General features: G+C 35.2%; 1 protein-coding gene across 3 annotated transcripts in view; it reads left to right on the top strand.

The window, feature by feature from the left end:
• Positions 1-20545, top strand: part of LOC118195217 (uncharacterized) — an 83659-nt gene that overhangs the window by 46838 nt on the left and 16276 nt on the right. For 2 of the 3 annotated variants that reach the window (XM_035366480.2, XM_035366485.2), the window contains exons 5-7: positions 1762-2217; positions 5272-5896; positions 6900-7181. In XM_035366480.2, the coding sequence (XP_035222371.1) occupies positions 1762-2217; positions 5272-5896; positions 6900-7181 (1363 nt within the window). The remainder of the gene's footprint in view (positions 1-1761; positions 2218-5271; positions 5897-6899; positions 7182-20545) is intronic. The other variant, XM_035366490.2, reaches the window with a different exon arrangement.

A 20545-nucleotide genomic window follows, 5' to 3' on the forward strand; every position in this document is an offset into this window, starting at 1 on the left:
TCTAGGACGAAATGAAATGAACGCTCTCTCCCAGACCAATGCTACCATATTTCCTCCCATATTCTTTTCTCTTTTTTTTTTTTTTTTTTACTAATTTTATCGTCCGCAATTCGACAGGGGAAAATCATGCAAATAGTTTAATTTCCAAAGGATGCGTTTGCAGTAAGAACATACCAAATGAAAAGTAGTCATAGATAAACTACAAGTAACTATCAAAATATTATTTCTTTAAAAGAAACCTTAAAACCCCCTTACTTTATAAGGTATTTCTCCCGCTTTCTTGGCATACCTTCGTGGTGTAGTGGTCAGCACGCTCAAAACGAATTCGAGAGGTCCGTGGTTCCAGTCCCGGTGAGGACATTGCTCATTTTTCATCTTTCTTGCTTCGAAATAACCTAATGTCTTTACATCTTTAACATTCCAATAAGAATATATAGTAATATTAAAATTAAATAAGTAATATTAAATGTCTAATAAGACGTCTTCGTTTCTGCTTTTCTTGTCTTCATTTCCTGACAACGAAAGTCAGCGAAATCGTACGCAGAATGTTAGTTTCGCCGTGATCGGTCGGTATTTTGCAGCAGGCTGACATAAAGTTCAACAATCTATAGGTAAACATTCGACGTGACCTGTGCAGGTAGTTTTCGAAGATTTGTCTTTATGTGTAAGACGAAAACAATTACTATGTAGACAAGTCAATTTCAAAATTTAGGCGAGTTCGTTCTCTAAACACATTGAGGAAGGAGAAAATTACGCGAATATTTTAAAAATTTGCAGGAAAAGGCACCAAAAAGCTAGGAAAAAATGCAAGAATAATTACAGTATTTCCTTTCCATACTCAAGTAGCCAGAAAGGGACGAACAGTCGCCAGTTAGAATTAACTCACCACACATAATGATGTATAAAGAACTGCAGTTAACCTTCATTTAAATTTCCTAGGCATGCTTTCACGTGGTCTCACGTGAACGAATATGTCTGACTCGAATCAGAGGAAAGATAGTGCAGTTTTTCACTCAATTGTTAAAAGAACTTAAAATAAAGGTTGCAGACAATTTGTTAAATAAAATTAATTTCATGTTGTAAAAAAAAATCATTAAAAACAATCCATACATTTGCATGTGATCTGGTCCCTATTTCAAGTCTGTGCAGATTTTAAAGTAGTGTTTCTTTAAACTTTTAAGGCCTATATTCAGAATGCAAATTTAATTTTACAAAGAAATACTCTTTAACCGTATAAAAATTAATCAGAGTATTGATTATAATATAAATGATAGATTTTTATAATAAGGCATCAAGATAACACTCAGAATTAGTTAGCATGGATCACCAATGTTTTACAAACAGTTCTTCTTTTTCAACTTCAAGGACATTATTAGAAAAATGAATTAGAGTTATTAGAAAAATGAATATTTAATTTTTATAAGTTATTGGAAACATATTTTACGGGAAAATATAAACTTTTCATAATATCCCTCTTTTGCTGAATGGTATTTTTTCCAATTCTTTCAGCTTTCCCGAGCTTTAAAGAATAACTTCGCTTTAGGAACTTTACTTTGGGTTGTATTTTATTACAGGAGGCTTTCTTTATGCTTTTTATTCACAGTGAGATTAATAAAAATTTAAATAAATAAGTTTTAATTTTGATATGTGTGTATATTATGTACTCAGAATATCTAGAAGTTACAAAAGTTAAAAGTTACATATTGCACGAGTCAACAGTGTAAATCGTCTCCTAGCAGTAACTAGATTCTCTAATTCTAGACGACCAGCCAGCCGTCCATTCTTAACAAAAAATACATCCTTAGAAAAAGAGGACTCTTCTCCGACTGACAACAGCACTACATCTCCTACCCAACGACGTTCGAATCTCACACCTGCCCCTCGCTCAGGTCCACTGAACAGGAAAGAGGACCGTCCGAAGTTGAGACTGGCCTTTCGACCTGATCCCAGATCCCCTTCTGTCAGCGACAGCAGCTCTACTTCCTCAAGCGACAGTGATGACGAAGTAGATAGTGAGACTGCAGTGAATAGAGGAGATATAAGTCCTTCTGTTAACACACTGCTAGCTCGCAGTGCTCAAGCCAGAAAACAAAGTGCGTCCACACAAGCCAGAATTCTAGGCAGACAAGATGACAAGTCATCCAGACCATCGAACAGGTCTTGGAGAGACTCCATTCGAAAGGAGGAGGAACCCTCAAGGGATATTTTATCATCTAGGTAAGATAAAACAGTCCGCAAGTGTAATGATGTAAAATTCATTTCTAAGACTTATACCTCTCAAAATCGAGTAAATGACCTATCGATGAGACTGTTTTCTTTCAGGGCGATAGAAATCTGTAAAACTCAGAGCTGATTAAAAAAGAAAAGCAGGGTATACTTTCTTTTAAGATTGATGAGAATTTGTAAAATTTCCATTTCATTATTCAAACACATGCATGTACCTTACTGCAGTTTATGAACTAGTGCATGCATCCTCATACAGTTTCGGATCTCTTTCTTTTTGCTGTAGCGATTTTATTAATCGATGAAAATTTATAAAATATTCTCAAATGTCTGCATGCAGTCTACCCATCACTTTTTTCCCAAGAGCTTCTTACCCCTAGTTTTACCTCAATCTGCTCTAACTTCGATCTTGCAAGCCTTATAACGAGGCATCATTACATCACTGTTTTCTTCTTCTTCTTCTTTTTTTTTTTTTTTTTTTTTTTTATTTCTATCTGTGTGTTCTTACAGTTTAAAAAAAAATAAGTAAATGTCAAAAACTTGTGCTTCATTTCTGCGTATTCTTGAGGAGTTTTCTGACACCATAATAGGCTTAATTCAGCTTGTAATTATAAACATACTCTTTAAAGCGCCTTTCTCTTAAGATCAGAATAAGAAATACATTTCTTATTCTTTATATATATTAAAAATAAAGCTACATCTTAATGCTTCCAAATAATTAAATATTCTCTTTAACTTTATCACAGCTGAAATTCTTTGCTTGAGTGTCATAATACGCTTTTGCTTTGAAATTCTTCTGCATTCGAAAGAAACCATGCATAGTTTTGTGCAAAACCTTATATTTCTAGCAAATAGATAACGAAATGAAACTCAAACACATTTAATGAGTTTCGTTTTATTACCTGAATAATGACAACTGCAGAACTTCAGTTATTACCAAAAAAATTATTCATATTAGTGACAAATAAAAACATGGACACTTGGATTTAAATTATTTAAATTCTCACAAAGAATAACTACGTAAAGGAAAGGATGCTTTTATGGAGTAATTTCTAGGAGAAACCGGTTAGTATTCACATTGGCCCAAAGAAAGCCACTGTTCAACATTTAACACTCAGTGAGTTATAATGTAGCCCGTATAGAGGTACAGCATAAAAAATGAAGTTGCTCTTTGGTTCCGGTGAAATTTGGATGCATGCTTCTATTATTTTCTCTAACGCGAACTACAGAAGGTAACACTGTCAGGAAGTTTTAGTCATAGGACTACTATACCGTAAATTATTAAACAATTTCAAATCTAATCATGGTGCTTAAAAGGAGAACTACCATTTGAGAGTTCCGAAATGTAAGCATGTACCGCCGCCTGGCTTTTTATAGCATACATTATAAAGCTAGGTGGTTAGAGATGCCTTCTTGGCTTCAGAACTTACCTAAGGAAAATGACTCTATTTACGTTACACATGAGGAAAATTTATGCCTGAACCATTTTATCTTTTGTGAGCCTTTTGTCAGCCTTTTGTGAACCCAGTGCTAACTAATCATTAAAATGTAATGCAATATTAAAAATTGCAAGATTTAAATTGGAGGATCCTCTTTTATCTTATAAACACTATCTGGTGCCGCTGATGACAACTGAGTGTTACCTTTATCCCACATTGGTAATGTATATAAACAGCAGAATTGAAATAAGGTTGGTTGTAAGGTATTTCTCCCGGCTTCCTAGCGTGCCTTCGTGGTGTAGTGGTCAGCACACTGAGCCGGTATTCCAGAGGTCCGTGGTTCGATTCCCGGCAAAGACGTTGTTAATTTTTCATCTTTTCTGCTTTTAAAAAAAATCCTAATGTCTCTACAGTGGCGCCGGAACTAAAAGGGTTGTGGATGATGACTCTCCACACCAAGGATTTGGCGATTGGGTCCCCTAAAAACCCCAGTCGCTCTTTAATAGTTGAGTATGTAAGGTATTTCTCCCGGCTTCCTAGCGTGCCTTCGTGGTCTAGTGGTCAGCACACTGAGCCGGTATTCCAGAGGTTCGTGGTTCGATTCCCGGCTAAGGCGTTGTTAATTTTTCATCTTTCCTGCTTTAAAAAAAAACCCTAATATCTCTAAAAGATGTTTTGTTTTCTTTTAATCTTTGGAACTATGGCAAGATGCTTTCATATTGACTATTAGCTCTGTCATGACAATCTACAACACTCTTCTAACCTCATGTAACGCTTGTCTTTCCGTTTCGTAGCCTGGTTTTCTTCGAATCCTTTGCTGTCATATTCTTTTCACTTTACTGACATTTACTTTACAAGATGCATATTGCAAGCATCACAAGCAATGCTTTCTAGGTCAAATTAAGGAAATATAAGTACAGAGAAATATTCTCAGCAGCTCACTCTTATGCCTCAATACAAATCCGTACCACATCGGTCATGTCATAGGGATATGAAATTATGTTAGGAAATCTGCATATATTGCGTTGTTGTAAATATCTCCACTATTTTTTATGATTTATTATGCCTCAATACCGCGGCCGAGTGGATAATATTTCTGAACAGTAGCCATTCATTTTAAAACTGAATCTCGATGGAATGTCTGGTTGCACAGCATTTTCGGGTTTTACTCTTTGCTTAGTTTGAGTACGAAACAGTTTACCTTAGACAGTCCTCCATATAGGCATCTCACCTAATCAGATGGCTTTTTCGTATTTCCCTCGATCAGTTAATAATCAAACCAACCAACTATCTGGAAACAAAATTTTTATGGTATTTTATATGTTATTCTTTGGTGTTGTAATTTTATGAACAGAGATTATAGTATGTACTTAAAAATCTTAATATGTAATTTCCTACGGCTTAATATTTTTTGTCTTTTAAATTTCTAATATTATTTTATTTCTTTTTATAATGGAAAAGATTATTTCAGTTGCATTAATTCATCCATCTTCTTTTGAACAGAGAGATTAATTACAATTGGCAGTATATTCAGCAACTCGAAAGCTTTGCATCATGCCATTCAAGAGCACCTTGTCAACATACTAATGCTATATAATATTCTTTCTAGGAGAAAGACATCTGTTACAGCTGAACCAGAAGGTCGAACGTCTCCTTACAGTCGTCTTTATGATGGAAGACGGTCAAGCATTACATCTGGTAGTCGAGTCCGCGACTTAAGCCCTGAAGATTCGTACTCGTCGAGGAGAAATCGAATTGCTAGAAGTAAAAGTTCTCATGATCTCTTTCCAGCGGAGGATAGTCCAGAAGACGACGCATTGACCGCTATACGTAATCGTTATAGGACACGAAGAACAAGGGAAAAAAGTCCAGAAGAAGCTCCTCGCAGTTGGTCGCAATACCTGAAAAACAAGTATGGATCATCAGGACGAGCAGCCACTTCAGGGCTCATTAGAAGCCGAACATCTTCTTCTCTTGCTACCGCAAAAAGCGGCAGTGACAACAGTTCCGATGAAGACGATACTCCAAGAAGACGAGATTATAGTCGGCGAGGAGACAGCAATTCTCCTAGAGGTTTTAGTCTTCCAAGAAGGACTTATATGCAAAAAGGGAAGACATGCTTCAAGTTTGGCTCTCGAGGCACTGAGCACGGATTCTTTACCTGGCCGAGAGGTGTATGTGTAGGACCTGATAATACTATAGTTGTAGCTGATAGCAACAATCATCGAGTTCAGGTAACAGTCAAAAAGTGTAACTCGTAAATATATTTTCTTAAAATAATATTATGAATAAAGTGAGAATTTTAATGAAATACATTTATTTATATTTCATAGGGCTAGATCAAACATTTCATTTTTTAAAATTTATAACATAATAAATTATTCCTTTACTTCTTAACCGTTATTCAAAATCAGTTTTTGTTGTTTATTAGAGGAAGAAATACTAATGTAAAAAAAAAGGAATTTAATATAATTTATTACGAATTTTAGTGCTAATTTACTGCATGGAAACTGAGTTTTTACCATTCTACCGATTCATGCGCACTTAATTTTTTTTTGTAACATAATTCGAAAATGACGCAGTCGGGAAAAGCTTATTAGGAAAATTGCTTATATCAGTGCCTTCAAAGAGTAAACTGAAAGCAGCAAAGATTTTAAGGAATTTACACGAAATTAGATGTAGATGGAATATAGTATGAGTGATAAGGAATATATTCACATACTATTACTATGGCGTTAATGCTTATAAATCTTTAAGATAATTTAATCTGAACAGTTCAATGCAAACAACGAGGCATCAAGTATTCCTTTAGTTATGAAAAAAAGAAACGTCAGGGTTATAAATATTGTATTCTCTCAAACTCATAATTTGGCAAAGTGCGTTCCCACACACAAATAAATGGTTGTCTTACACTGAGAGAATGCCATATTGTTATATCTTATTGGAAAAGCACATCAAATATCAATCAAGCTTTTGTTAAAAAATTTCAGAGAGTGGTTTCTTCTATTCACATAAGAATTGCCATGATTAGTGCGGTAGTTTATTTGATATGAATTTTTAAACTTTCTCACAGAATTATGAATAATCCTGTATAACATTGTAATGGATAGCAAAGAAATGCTCCGAACTGTATGTTTGGGAACATGGTTTCAATAAAGGCTTACCGAAGTAATTTTAAAAAAATGTTTAATGTTTATGCTTTTACAGTTAACACAGAAATATTTTTATTCGCTTCAGGTTTTCAACTCTTCTGGCAAATTCATCCAGGAATTTGGATCCTATGGCAGCAGCGAAGGTGAATTCGACTGCCTAGCAGCCGTTACGGTCAATAGAATCGGTCAATATATTGTATCAGATCGCTACAATCACAGGTTGCAAGTATTCGATCCCAATGGACGATTCATTCGAGCATTCGGTTGCGAAGGCAGAATGGAAGGCAAATTTAGTTACCCCTGGGGAGTAGCAACGGACAACCTTGGTTTCATTTATGTATGTGATAAAGAGAATCACAGAATCCAAGTAAGTAAAAAAACTGAAATTCTTTTAATGCTTTTTATCAATTAGTTTAGATGCAGTACATAAATACAGCAATGAAGTTGATTCAGTCATTAAATTTCCATTATTTGCAATTATCAGATTTTGGACCTCATATTTCAGTCCCAGCTTCTATATGAGCGAAAAATCATAGCTTAAATTTCTGACAAAGCATAAATTTTGCAATAAATTGCAATGCATTTAAAATATCCTATTTAAACTAAATCATAGCTTAAATTTGTTAAAAATCATAGTTTAAGTGGTCATGCCTTCTGAAACCTTTTCGAACATTTATCGACGGACATCGTTACTTATAGACACGTATCTCGAACACTTAACGGGGGACAAATTGCACGATACTTTAGAAATAACCAATAATCGTAAAGATATACGGACATGCTATGAAATTTTTTTCCAGTTTTAAACAAGATTTCAAATTTTATAATATACAGCTATTCGGAACTCATGAGACATTTTAAAAATTTACTAACATAATCTAGCTAGCTAGCATCAAATTTCATTACACTAAGCCAGAAATACACTAATTTTTTTCACATATTTTACGAACTCTCACCGTGTTCACCTTCAGTAATCAGTAGATATATGTACAGCACAGGCAAGATTTACTTGGATATACAGGAAAGCTCATTGCATATTCAATTGAAAATAGCGACCTCTTTCAACAATCTTTGTGATAGTAAGTCAGAGTTTCGTTTGATATCACAGAAACCATTACTAAGACTATTTGTGAATAATTGTTATTTAGATATATCAGTGAAAATCTGCTACACACACAAAAGCCACTTGTTAGAGTATCGCTGTGAAAATCTATCACTGAAGATATTATGATACAGCAAGAGAAAGCTATAATATATACCGAGCTGTGCAATGGCAAACTGTTGCAATACTCGGTTGTCTGTTTCAGGCGTGCGCACATCGCGTTCTTGCTCTGCATTACGCATCGTTATTTGGAACGATCCCGTGTATTTTTTAGATTTGAACCCACTAAATGTGGTTGGTGACCCCATGTTCTGTAGCAATTTTTCATCCTCTCAATGCTGAATTTGTCGCTCGAATTCGAAAATACCCTGCATATATTTTATTGTGTATGTATGTATATACAAGGTCCGGCTATTAATTTCCAGGACTCATGGAATAACTCAGAAGAAAAAAAAGGTTAAACACATAGCCATTTAATATGATTCAAAGTAATCCCCATCAGCCGTAATGCACGTCTGTGCTCAGCTGTACAAATTTCGGAAAGAAGTTTTAAAGTCCTCTTTTGGAATGCTCTTTAATAGCGACGTTCCAGTTTTCTTGATCGCTTCGACATCCTGAAATCTTGTTCCCTTCAGCGAATTTTTCAGCTTAGGAAACAGGAAAAAGTCTGCGGGTGCTAGGCCTGGAGAGTATGGTGGATGCTGCATTTCAACGACACCATGCTGGGCTAATAATCGCCTCACAGGCAACGCAGTATGTGGGCGGGCATTGTCATGTAACAGCAGCCAACTCCCATTTTGTTGAAAATGAGGCCTCACTCTACGAATTCGTTTTCGAAGTCGGTCAAGAACTTATGTGTAGAACTGTCCATTGATAGTCATGTTAGGAGGAAGAAATTCATGATGAATGAGTTCATCGCAATCGAAGAAAGCGATAACATGATTTTGGACTTTTCAAATCGAAATTTTTTCTGCCTCGGTGAGCTTGGAGACTGCTATTCGGAGCTTTGACGCTTGGTTCCAGGGTCATATTGATAACACCAAGACTCGTCTCCCGTGACTATCCTATCCAGGAACGCAGGGTCAGCATCAGCGTTATCGATAAGTTCGCCACATGCGTCCAGTCTCAATTGCTTTTGTTCATCCCTTAAATGGTAAGGAACGAGTCTGGAACAAATCTTGCGTTTGCCTAGGTCTTGCGTCAAAATTCGCCGAACCGTCTCTTTGTCCATGTTGAATTCATTGGCGAGTATTCGACTAGTCAATCGACGATCACATTTCACCATATCGCGAACTTTTTCAATTGCTTCCGGGGTGCGTACGGAATGCGGCCGACCTGTGTGTGGATCATCTTCGAAGCTTTCTTGTCCGTCCCGAAAGCGTTTAAACCATTCAAAAGTTCTTGAGCGGGATAATGCTTCCTCGCCGTAAACTTGTTTTAACATTTCGTAGGTTTCCGAAGCTGTCTTGCCCAATTTGAAGCAAAATTTAATGTTAATTCTTTGCTCTATTTTCACTTCGACAATAGAAATTTAAGAGCTACGTTTTAATACGCCTTTCCACGAGAGCCACTTACTTCAGAATGGCACCGATTGCACTGTACATGCGCAAGGAAACGCTCTTCTATATTCAATCATTAGCGCCATCTTCCGACTTTTCGTTCTCCTACAGTTACGTCAGTCCTGGAAATTAATAGCTGGACCTTGTATATTCTAATTTCATATTTGCTCTAACTTCTTTATTTGAAATAAAATTAGCAAGGGAGTATAGATATTTCTTATACTCCTGCTATTTGAAAGTGCAACCAAAAAGTCTTTAGGCTAAAAATATAAGCGTAGCTTAGAAGCTCCCCTTCCCGGAAGTATGCATTTTAAAGGATGTATAGTATGTGTCTCTTTTCTTTAAAAGAGAAAGTAATCATTAAATAGTTTCGATATTTCGTTCCCAAGAAAAGGAAATCTAAGTTATTTTATAGCTAATTTCTTTTTATAACTTAAACAGGCAAAGTTTCTTTCAGTATCCATAGAAATAAAGCAAATTACTGCTGGAGACAGTACAAAACTTGCAGCCCTATAGTGAATAAATTCTCTGAACACTTTTAGGTGAACGTAAGTTCAAATTCGGGGGAATGCGCTGGCTTCATGAATATTTCGCTTATGCGTACGAGCTCATTTTTTACAAGTTCCCTCACGAAGGTATCCATCCGCTTAAGGCAAGTAATCCTTGTCTGCTTTTCCGCATTCCGTTAAGGAAACAAATGGAACTTGCACAGGGAAGTGGATACATTTTCTAAGAGAACTCTTAAAAATTTTAATGCCTGTGCATTAAATGACTTTATATTAATTCAAATTACTGAAATTAATGAAAACTATGATTTTTTTATTTTATTTTGTTTTATTAGTAATAGTACAAGGTATTTCTTCCGCCTTTTTAGCATGCCTTCGTAGTGTAGTGGTCTGCACCCTGGGCGCGTATTCCAGAGGTCCGTGGTTCGATTTCCGGCGAAGGCGTTGCTCATTTTTCATATCTCTTTCTTCCGAAATAACCTAATGTCTCTACAATACTACCCAGAGTTTGTGGAGTTTGCGTTCGATAAAATAATTATCTCTAGTGTCTCAGTAATGCATTACTATCTTCTTCTTGTATATGAATAAATTAAGTTCATTAATGTAGAGATATATATCAGATTAAATTCTTGGATTAGTAAGCCGCAATATCAGGTTATTAAGACAAAAATGTGTATAAAGAGTGAGGCAATGGTAAGAAGATAGCGTCAAATATTTCACAAAGCTTCTCTTGTGTATAAACGATTTCTCGAAAAACACTTTTCTGTTCCCACCCCCTCCCTGTCCTGTTGAAAGATGAGGGGCCCTTTCAGTCTTTTCATTGCCTTGGATCATTGCCGGCTTTATTCTAGATACGCCGAAATTCTCAGGTGAAAGTAAAATAGCAGCTTTTTCTCTTTTGACATGAGATTCTTGCTTTCGCAAGAGCGTGGCTCACTCCCACTGTCAAAGAAAAAGACTTCTTTGTTCCTAAAAATAGTAGGCAAATGTATTACGAGGTGACTCGAAATGGATTAATGGTTTCACACATTTATATTAGTTGTTTTTTTTCTTCCACTTCTGCTTGAATGCCATCGCGCAGAATTATATTTCGTACAACTCAAGCGCCAAAATATGTCCCATTAAGATGAAAAATAACTCTTTCTAATTATGATACTAATGCGTATGCGCATACTTTATAAATCTTTAAGTGGCTTACTAATATCGACTTCCTTTTATGTTAACGTTGTTTTAATAGTAATAAAAATATTATCCTTCAGAAGTACGTTGATATATGAGTTTATTTTTATTCTTCAAGTGAAATTTTCATTTTTATTCTTCACAAGGGCTGACTGAAAGTTTTTGTGAGTGCTTCTTTTTCATGATCTTAGACTTAGCAATCCTGTACTGGATGCACTGAAGTGTTTGTCTTAGAATTTAATAACCGTGACCTTCAATTTTTGATCGCAGCGAGTTCAAATACTTCGCAGATTTTGTCGCGGTAAGTGAGGAAAACGTGTAAGTGACTACACGGCAGAGGTGTTATTGAGTTTTGTGTTTAATTTGGGAACAAACAGCCTTAACAAAACAGTTAAAATATTGATGTATGCATAAGATGCATGAAAGGTTTAGCCATGTGTCAATATTTTAATCAGCACTTCTAGGCACTAACACATGAGTGATCTACAAAGCTCGTTTGGCAGGTTAACTGGTACGTTTCGGATATTGTACCCCCCGGGTAGACAGTGAATATAGATGTCATGTAAATATATTGCAAACCATTTGCATGGACTCACGAGGAAACGGGTTTGCGCCAGGACAATTCCTGGTTTCATCACACTGCTGCGGCATTGGCAGAACTATTTAAAACCGATTCAGTCAATACTAGAAAACTCAGCATATAGCCAAAATAATAACATGTGATTTCTGGGATTTCTCAACACTGAAAAAACAGATGTGTGGGAAAGTTTCACTCCCTCCCCAGATGAGGATGAAAAAAATGCCACGCCCACAGTTCTAAAGAGGATGTCACAAAACAATCTTTCTCATGCTTTTTAATCATTAATAAAACTCTAAGAAAAGTTTAATAAATGTAAAGAACTCGATTTTTCCTCCAATGCCGGACACAAGCCGTTATAGCCGTTGGCTACTACTAAGGCCGGAAGCGGTGATCACTTTGTTATAGAGGCACTTAATACGTGGTCCCCGTTCCTCCTATGTAGGTACAGACAATTAACATCCATGCCTTTGTAGAGTCATTAGGTTATTTTTGAAGCCGAAGGCGTGAAAAAGTGCAATGCCCTTGTGGGGACTCGAGCCTGGACCTCTCGAATACACGTTGACTGTGCTGCCGTTACACCACGAAGGCATGCAGAAAGGAAGGAGAAAATACCTTATAACCTTCTCCAGGATTCGATTCCCGACCCTTCGGCACAGCAGTCAGAGTCACTAACCATTTTCCCGTCTGGACGGAACGAAGACCTCGAATTTGAAAAAGAAAAAAATTACGAAGCGAGCATATTCATCTGATTCTGAACAAGAAAATCGGTCTCAAACTTTTCAGCCAACCTTCCTATTGTGTTTTATTTAAAACAGGGTGATCCATTTATTCGTTCAATAAGCGAAACTATAATTTGCTAGCAACGGAATTCTTCCATATTCCCAAACTTGGGAAGTTTATTTACAAGTTTATAGTAGGCGCCGCTTAATGTGATCGCGGCTAAAGTTATTATTCGGATATTGTTATCGAATTGCCGGAGTCCGCTCATTTTTGTATACGGTAATATGGAAATTACAATCCTTACTGGGCTCAACTGGTCTTAATGTTATCAAAATCAATTTTTTAAACAGAGTTAATGTCACCAAATGAGGTCGACGTAAAGTATAGAATTTACTAAACGACAGACACTTGTCGCTGAGTAAGGGATTAAATAGCTTAACATCTCGATATTGATTTAAGGCGACATTTGAGATCTGGAACCTTCAATCAGAAATAGTAAGTGAGATTAAATCAGAAATGACAGTACAGAACTAGTTTGAAGCATTCCAACTTTTAATAAATGATGAAATAAATGAAGTATAAGATCTAAAAAGTCTCCAACTAATAGGAACTGTGAGCAGTTCAACGCTTGGATGGATATCGATGAAAAAACTCAAGTTGCAACAGCAATAACAGAAGATATCTTCCTTCTTTCTGAAATAAATCCAAGCACACTCCATGCGATAAATTTCATGAAGAAGATGATGAAAGCGGTTGATTTCCGACAAACGCTGAGATGAAGGATGCCCTATGAGTATTAAGATTAGGGGTACAACATCCATTAGATAATGTACAGAAACATTACGAATATAAAGAGTTAATAAGTGAATTTTTGCGTAATACTTTCAGCTAATAAATTATTAGTGATTTTTTCTCTACTAAAAATCCTCTGACAATAGGTATTTACATGTTTTTAGTCATATTTATATTAAATTAGTTAAATTCCACTGCTGTTTTGAAGGCAATTTTTAACATCGCTTGATGATTCCAAAATAGCCATGGACAAATGCGATCATAATAAGCGTCGCCTACTGTCCATTTCAGTAGGAATTAGGCATACGGTACCGAAATTTATATTTAAAAAATTTTGTTATACTTTTTGAAATCTTTAAAAACAAACCCTTTTTTATATAACAGATTCTAATCTGAAGTCTAAAGAATGCAATCTTTTTAACGTTAGTCATAGTGATTTTATTTTGTGTTCTTTTTTTAATTATTTCACGGTCCGATGTACAATTATATGATTACACTAACTTAAATCTTACTTCTAATTTCTGCGCTTTTTGTAAGTGATTCTATAGAATCAGACTTGCAATAATAAGAATAATCTGACCTGGTTTCGGTTTGTAGAATTTGATCGTTGTTGTCTTAAAATACTACATTAATTCTGCAATAAATTCATTTGTATTCTTTACATACAGTAAATAATTAAGTCACTGCTCCTTTCGGCAAAGAATTTTGGTTTCCATCTTACAGTGAATGTGGCATTCGAAATAGTAGGTTTTTCTAGAGGTGTTAACTTGGTGTAAAGTCCAAAGCAGAGTACAAGCAGGTGACTCGGAAATAGAATCTATTTCTTTCGACTCATTAGAAAAAGGGACAAACTAGACGCCGAAAGATGGGCTGGATGGAAAAACTGTGCCGTTTAAACTAAGAATGATGGCATACTTAGCGACATGCACTTGTTTTTAGTACCCTACTCTTGACGCTATTTCTTATTTTTAGTTTATGGAATTCTTTTTATTTTATTTTATTTTATTTCTTTTCTTTAAAAAAAAAATACCATGGAGACACGGTGCTGTTTTTATGCTTCCGAGTACTCCAGTTTTTCGCAGTGTTGACGAGCTTTTCCTAATAAAGAATCAGGTTTAAGTTTCCAAATTTAACAAAGCATATTTGGGAGACAAAAAAAAAAAAAAAAAAAAAAAAAAAATCTTGCATGTAGGAAAGTGATATAATAGACAGATCTAAAGGATATTTTTCAATATTATATATGACCATTAATTAGAAATGAGAAACAAACTCATTGGTCTTAATTTTATACACATGTACAAAATGATTTGTTTGTTTGGATAAAATTTTGAAATTCATTTTTAAACGCCTCTTATGGACATTGTTTTCTTGAAATATCTCACAGAAAGGTTTTTTTTTTTTAAAAAAAAATCAGTATAAAATTTTTGTTCATAGAATATATGTAGAAGTTGTCTTACAGATCCTCATTTATCAGGCAAACTAATTAAAACAGAATCTTTAAAGCAGAATTATGATCTTTAGCTTACTAGATAAACGAAACTCAGTCTTCTAAACAAAAAAGTTTGAAATTTCTAACGTAATTTTTGCTGAATTTTATCGGTTTCTCAAAAATTGTTCGAAATTTGTTAGTTGTCGAACAGTTGTTAATAGCGATAGACCTTTTAAAAGAAGATTTAATCTTTCACTGTTAGCAGATCTATAATTTCAAATGATGATGGGAAACGGATTTTTAAATTACTGAAAAAGAAAGAAAAAAGGGGATGGGAGAAAAATGATAAAGGAACTGAATAAAATATTAAGCCAGAAAGAAAGAATAATTTTCTCACTTTCTTCATTGTTAATCCACATTCTGTAGACATTTTAATAAAAATTCATAAAAAGAACAAAATAATTTTTCAGTTATCACAACATTATTGACTACATATAATTTATAAACTGAATCTCGAAGTTGAGAAAATAGACGCATTTTAAACCAAAATTGTTGGGCGAATGAATTACAGATATATAAGATAAAAGTATGTAAATAAAATATCTGATACTAATTGGAATAACCCCTTTTACCTTTCATTTCAATTTCGGTATTTTCCCTTTCTATACTAGAAGCAGTAACTAGTATTTATACTGTATCGATGTAAACTGCATCAACGATGTTACAATACAGATACATATTATCCAACCAGCAAATAAGATTTCAATTGAAAGCGAAATCTTTTTGACTCTCTTCTCATGTTTCTTCTGAATGCACTGAAATTTTCCGCTTCCTTGCTAAGAAACGCTGCTCGCTTCTCTCTATTATCCATTTTCTTAACACATAATAAGCTTCCAAAAATGCAGGATGTATATTTCGTCCTTACTGATATGTGAATCAGAATATGCATCTCAAGAATTGTGTTATCCAATATATATATACAGATAACTAAATAAAAGAAATGAACAGATTCAGGACTAAAATCTTTTAGAAATGCAAAACTATTGTGAAGAAAAGAAGATTTAGCCCTGGAACTTTTAATTTTATTTATTTTATTTAATTATATTAATTCTAGTTTGCGTTAGCGGATTTTTAATGTGGAAAGTCTTTTAAAAATGTTTGCATCTTCTTATATATACACGCACATAGTTTGAACTTCCTTTGAATTTTATTATTATTATTTTATGCATATATGTAACGCCAACGAGCAGCGTAATAAAGAAGTTTAAGCAGTGAGCATATAATTAATGTATAACTATGTAAGAGAATTTCTTTTAGCTATAAAAGCACAACTTTCTGGAGAAATTCTAATTTCTCGAGAGAGTTTTGCTTTTATAGTTAGAAGAAACTCTGTTCCATAGTTATACATTAATTATATGCTATAATTTTTCAGTTTATATTCTGTTACATAGTTATACATTATTATATACTGTATTACTTAAAATACATATAATTCGGTGTGAGCAAATTTTAATAACACTTTACAAAAGAATTTTATTCATAATTTCGATAATTATATGTGAAATATGCATTTTGATCGGATTTCATTCCTCCGAAATCGTAAATTCTCCCACAAATTTGTTCAGTGGTTAGCATTTTAATTAATACCGTTATCAGAAAATCATTAGCTTTTCTTTAGTTCAAAAATAAAAAAGGTATCTCATTCTTACCCATTTTGTTAGGTTGTAATTTATCAGGAAATTTGTATAAAGTTAAATAATAATATTTTGTTTTGAAGTCTATAGATGGCAGCACCAAGTCTTCAAAAAACGAATTACTGATTGATTTCGTTAATATTTTAACCAGTGCACTTTCGTCCATATTCGTTGTTAAGTTTCAACAAATATTGCAAAGAAAGCACAAATAACTGCATTTACTTTTCTTGAACACAGATACATGGTTAAGAAATCCACCGCTAGTATAACTTAAATTACTCTTAATAATGGAAAAATTTATTAAATATATTTTTAGCAGTATGGTAATTTCCTGTTATGTTTTTACCACCAATCCTCAAATTCCATATCACAGATTATGCTGTTGTTGTGATTCTGTTCGTACCCAAAATGCGCGTGAATTCTGCAAAAAGTGCGGATCTCATTTGAGAACCTTGGTCTGTTGTTATGATCGATGGGCAGCCAAAATGAGATATCCAACAGTTGAAGATGGCTCTGCAAATGGTTTCCGTTTTCATATCCGGGATGGGAATGCCTTCAGGCCATCTGGAGAATCTATCTATTAGAGTCAAAAGGTACACGTTGCCTTCTGATGGAGGTAACGGTCCGACGATATCCATATGGATTTCTGAAAAACGTGCATCAGGAAGAGAGAATGTGCCCAGTGGTGCTTTAGTATGCCTAGTAATTTTCGATTTTTGGCAAGATTCACAGGATTTCACCCAATTTTTGATATGACGTTTCATATCGGGCCATACATAACGAGAACAAATAAGCTTCGTAGTAGCTGCAATTCCTGGATGTGACAGATTATGCAGATGATTAAAGATGAGTCTGCGAAAGGAATTCGGAACAAATGGACGAGGAATGTCTGTTGATATGTCACAAAGAATATTACCATCAGAATATTGGCACGGTTTAAATTCCAGTTTCAAAGATGATGTGTTGTTCTTGAGAAGGTCTTGTACCTCCGGATCATGCCGTTGAGCTTCCGAAAATTTTTTAAAATCCAAAAATGGGAGATTTTGTTATGGAATCAATTTCGATTCTTGAAAGAGCGTCAGCAACGACGTTTTTTGAACCTTGCACATGCCTAATATCAGTAGAGTACTAAGAAATAAAATCTAAATGGCGCAATTGTCGAGGTGAACATTTATGAGGGTTCTGTTTAAAAGCGTATATTAACGGTTTTTGATCCGTATAAATTATAAAATTTCTGCCCTCTAACATGTGTCGGAATTTCTTAATTGCAGAATAAATAGAAAATAATTCCCTATCGTACGCGGACCATTTCTGTTGACTTTTACTGAGTTTCATAGAGAAAAATGCTATAGGTTCCCATGTTTGTTGAGACAACTGCATAAGTGTGCCGCCGATTGCGACGTCTGAGGCATCTACCCAGATGCTTAGCTGGGCTCCGGGAATAGGGTGTCTCAAAAGGGTAGCCTGAGCAATGGCATTTTTGGCAGCAATAAAGGCTTGTTCAGCATTCTCGTTCCAATTTAATTGTGGGGATGAATCCTGAAAACGCGAACGAGATTTCTTTTTATTAATATAGCCTTCTAACAATTTTATTAAAGGAGAAAGAATATGTGCTGCTTTAGGTATGAAACATCTATAAAATTTAAACATGCCTAAAAATCGGCGAAGCTGAGTGAGAGTGGTAGGTTGAGGAAAATCTAAAATACATTTGACTTTGTCAGGAAGAGGTTCAATTCCATTTTCACTAAGGTGAAAACCTAAGAAATCAATAGATGTTTGACCAAAGGTGCATTTTGAAACATTTATGCAAAGTCCATATTCCTGAAGTTTGGAAAATAAAGCTTTCAAATGCCTGCAATGTTCCTCAGAATCTTTAGAGGCTATGAGCAAGTCATCGACGAAAGCGTAAACACCTTCTAAATCCCGCGTGACTTCATCTATAAAACGTTGAAAAGTCGCGGATGCATTGCATAAGCCGAATTGCATACGGATACTTTCGAATAAACCGAATGGTGTGCATATGGCGGTTTTGTGGATGTCGGCTGGGTTAATTGGTATTTGATGGTATGCCTTAATCAGGTCGACATGACTAAAAATTTTAGTACCGTGCAATGCAGCAGTAAAATCGGCTAAGCATGGAATAGGGTATTTCTCTTTTATCGTTTGAGCGTTCAATGCTCGATAATCTCGTACAGGTCTCCATTCCAGACTTCCCTTTTTTGGAACCATGTGAAGTGGGGATGCATAATTGCTGCTCGAAGGTCTCAAATGCCCCATTTGCATCATAGTTTGAAATTCTTGTTTTGCTATTTTTAAGCGATCTGGAGCTAACCGACGAACCACAGGTGGACCTTTAGTTATGATATAATGAACGGTGTTATGTTTAACAGGTTGGTTAGGATCTGGTAATCTAGTAACTGAAGGAAATTCTTTTAAAATTTTGTGATATGGTGTATCACTAAATACAGTTTTTACTGAATAAATGCTTGCATTTTTCACGCAACCGACGGTTTTAAAATGCGTTTTTAAATCTTTGAGACATTTGTTTCTGAGATCAGGCACCAATTCAAAGAAATGGAGAAAATCTGCTCCAAGAATGGGTGTACTAACATTTGCTATAAGAAAAGTCCATGTAAACTGTCGTCTTAATTTGAAATCCAAAGAAAGTGTTTTTTGACCATAAACATGAATAATAGAAGAATTAGCAGCGAAAAGTGTTTGTTGGGACGAATTCCGTTTTTGAGAATTATTTGCTGGAAGTAAGGACACGTCAGAGCCGGTATCGACCAAGAATGAAAGGTTTGTTCTACGGTCACGAACGAACAGGCGACGTGAAACTTGAGGCAAAGAATAAGTCGCCTCTATTCTTTGCTGGTTTCGTTTCCCTGCCATGAACAAGGTTTTGTACATTTGTCATCTCTACACTTTTTCCCAAAACGACTATGATACCAGCAAACAGAATAATCTCTCCTTTTGGAATTGCTTCTTTCCTTATTGCGATCTCCGCGATTTGGCGAGCGACCACGAGAAAGAGAAATGCGATCAATACGTTTGTTTAATTTTTCTATTTGTTTAAATAATTTATCCTCAAGAGACTGATCGACTGTGCGAGAAACGGCACAAGTCCCTGGGGTTGGATTTACTTCTAAAATTCTGTCGGCAATTTCTGCAGCTTTATCTACAGTTAAATTGGAAACCGCTGCCAAAATAGACTGAACAGTCGAAGGCAAACGTTGAAGGAATAATTCTAACATTAAGTTATCAGGAACATTTAAAGATTCTGCTCGACGTTTCATATTTCTAAGCAAATCGGAAGGTTTTCGAGAACCTAATTCTTCTCCAGATAATAATTGGCGAATTTCTTGCTGAGAAGATTCTCCTGAACGATTTATTAACTCAGTTTTAAGCTTTGCATATGGAACAATAGGGTCTGGTTTCATAAGTAAATCCCGTACTAGTGATGCGATATCTGGAGGAAGATGAGAAACTACATAATTATATTTAGTAATGGATTCTGTGATAGGTTTGGGGGTGGCAAGAGCAAAAGTACTTTCACACATAATAAACCATAAAGATAGGTCTGATCGGTTATAAACCGGAATTTGGACGGCATGAACATCAGACATTTGTGCAAGGTTTTTAAGCCAAAATAAAAGCAAAAATTTAACTAAAGAAAATGAAATTAAATGATAAGTAGTAAACAGAATTATAAAATGATCTATAATTACTACTCATCTGTGATCCGGAGGACGAAAACCGATGTAATCCATTACTTCTGGTTTGGAGATCTTGAGTGATGGCTTGTAGTCAAAACCGAAAGTGCTTGAGAACTGTTCATACGATTTAACACAGTCCGGGTTACCATTATGGAAATTTCCTGTTATGTTTTTACCACCAATCCTCAAATTCCATATTACAGATTATGTTCTTACTGCATTAATATAAATATTAACAAGACATAGTGCACAATAAAAATTAAACTTTATTTAGGAACATCGCGCATACTCCCCGACAGCCTGCCTGTTTCGCTCTGCTCGCTACTCGTAAGAAAGCTCTCCTCTAGGGTTGCCACACTTATCGGAGGGCGCAAGGCGCGCTCCTTATCGCCATCACCACAGCAGTACTGTTTTTATTTACAGTAGGTAACAGGTGAGTTAAGCGGCTAGCGGA

This window comes from Stegodyphus dumicola, chromosome 6 (assembly GCF_044657685.1).
Source record: "Stegodyphus dumicola isolate Sdum_Otavi_A_Nest chromosome 6, ASM4465768v1".
NCBI classification, from domain to species: Eukaryota; Metazoa; Arthropoda; class Arachnida; order Araneae; family Eresidae; genus Stegodyphus; species Stegodyphus dumicola.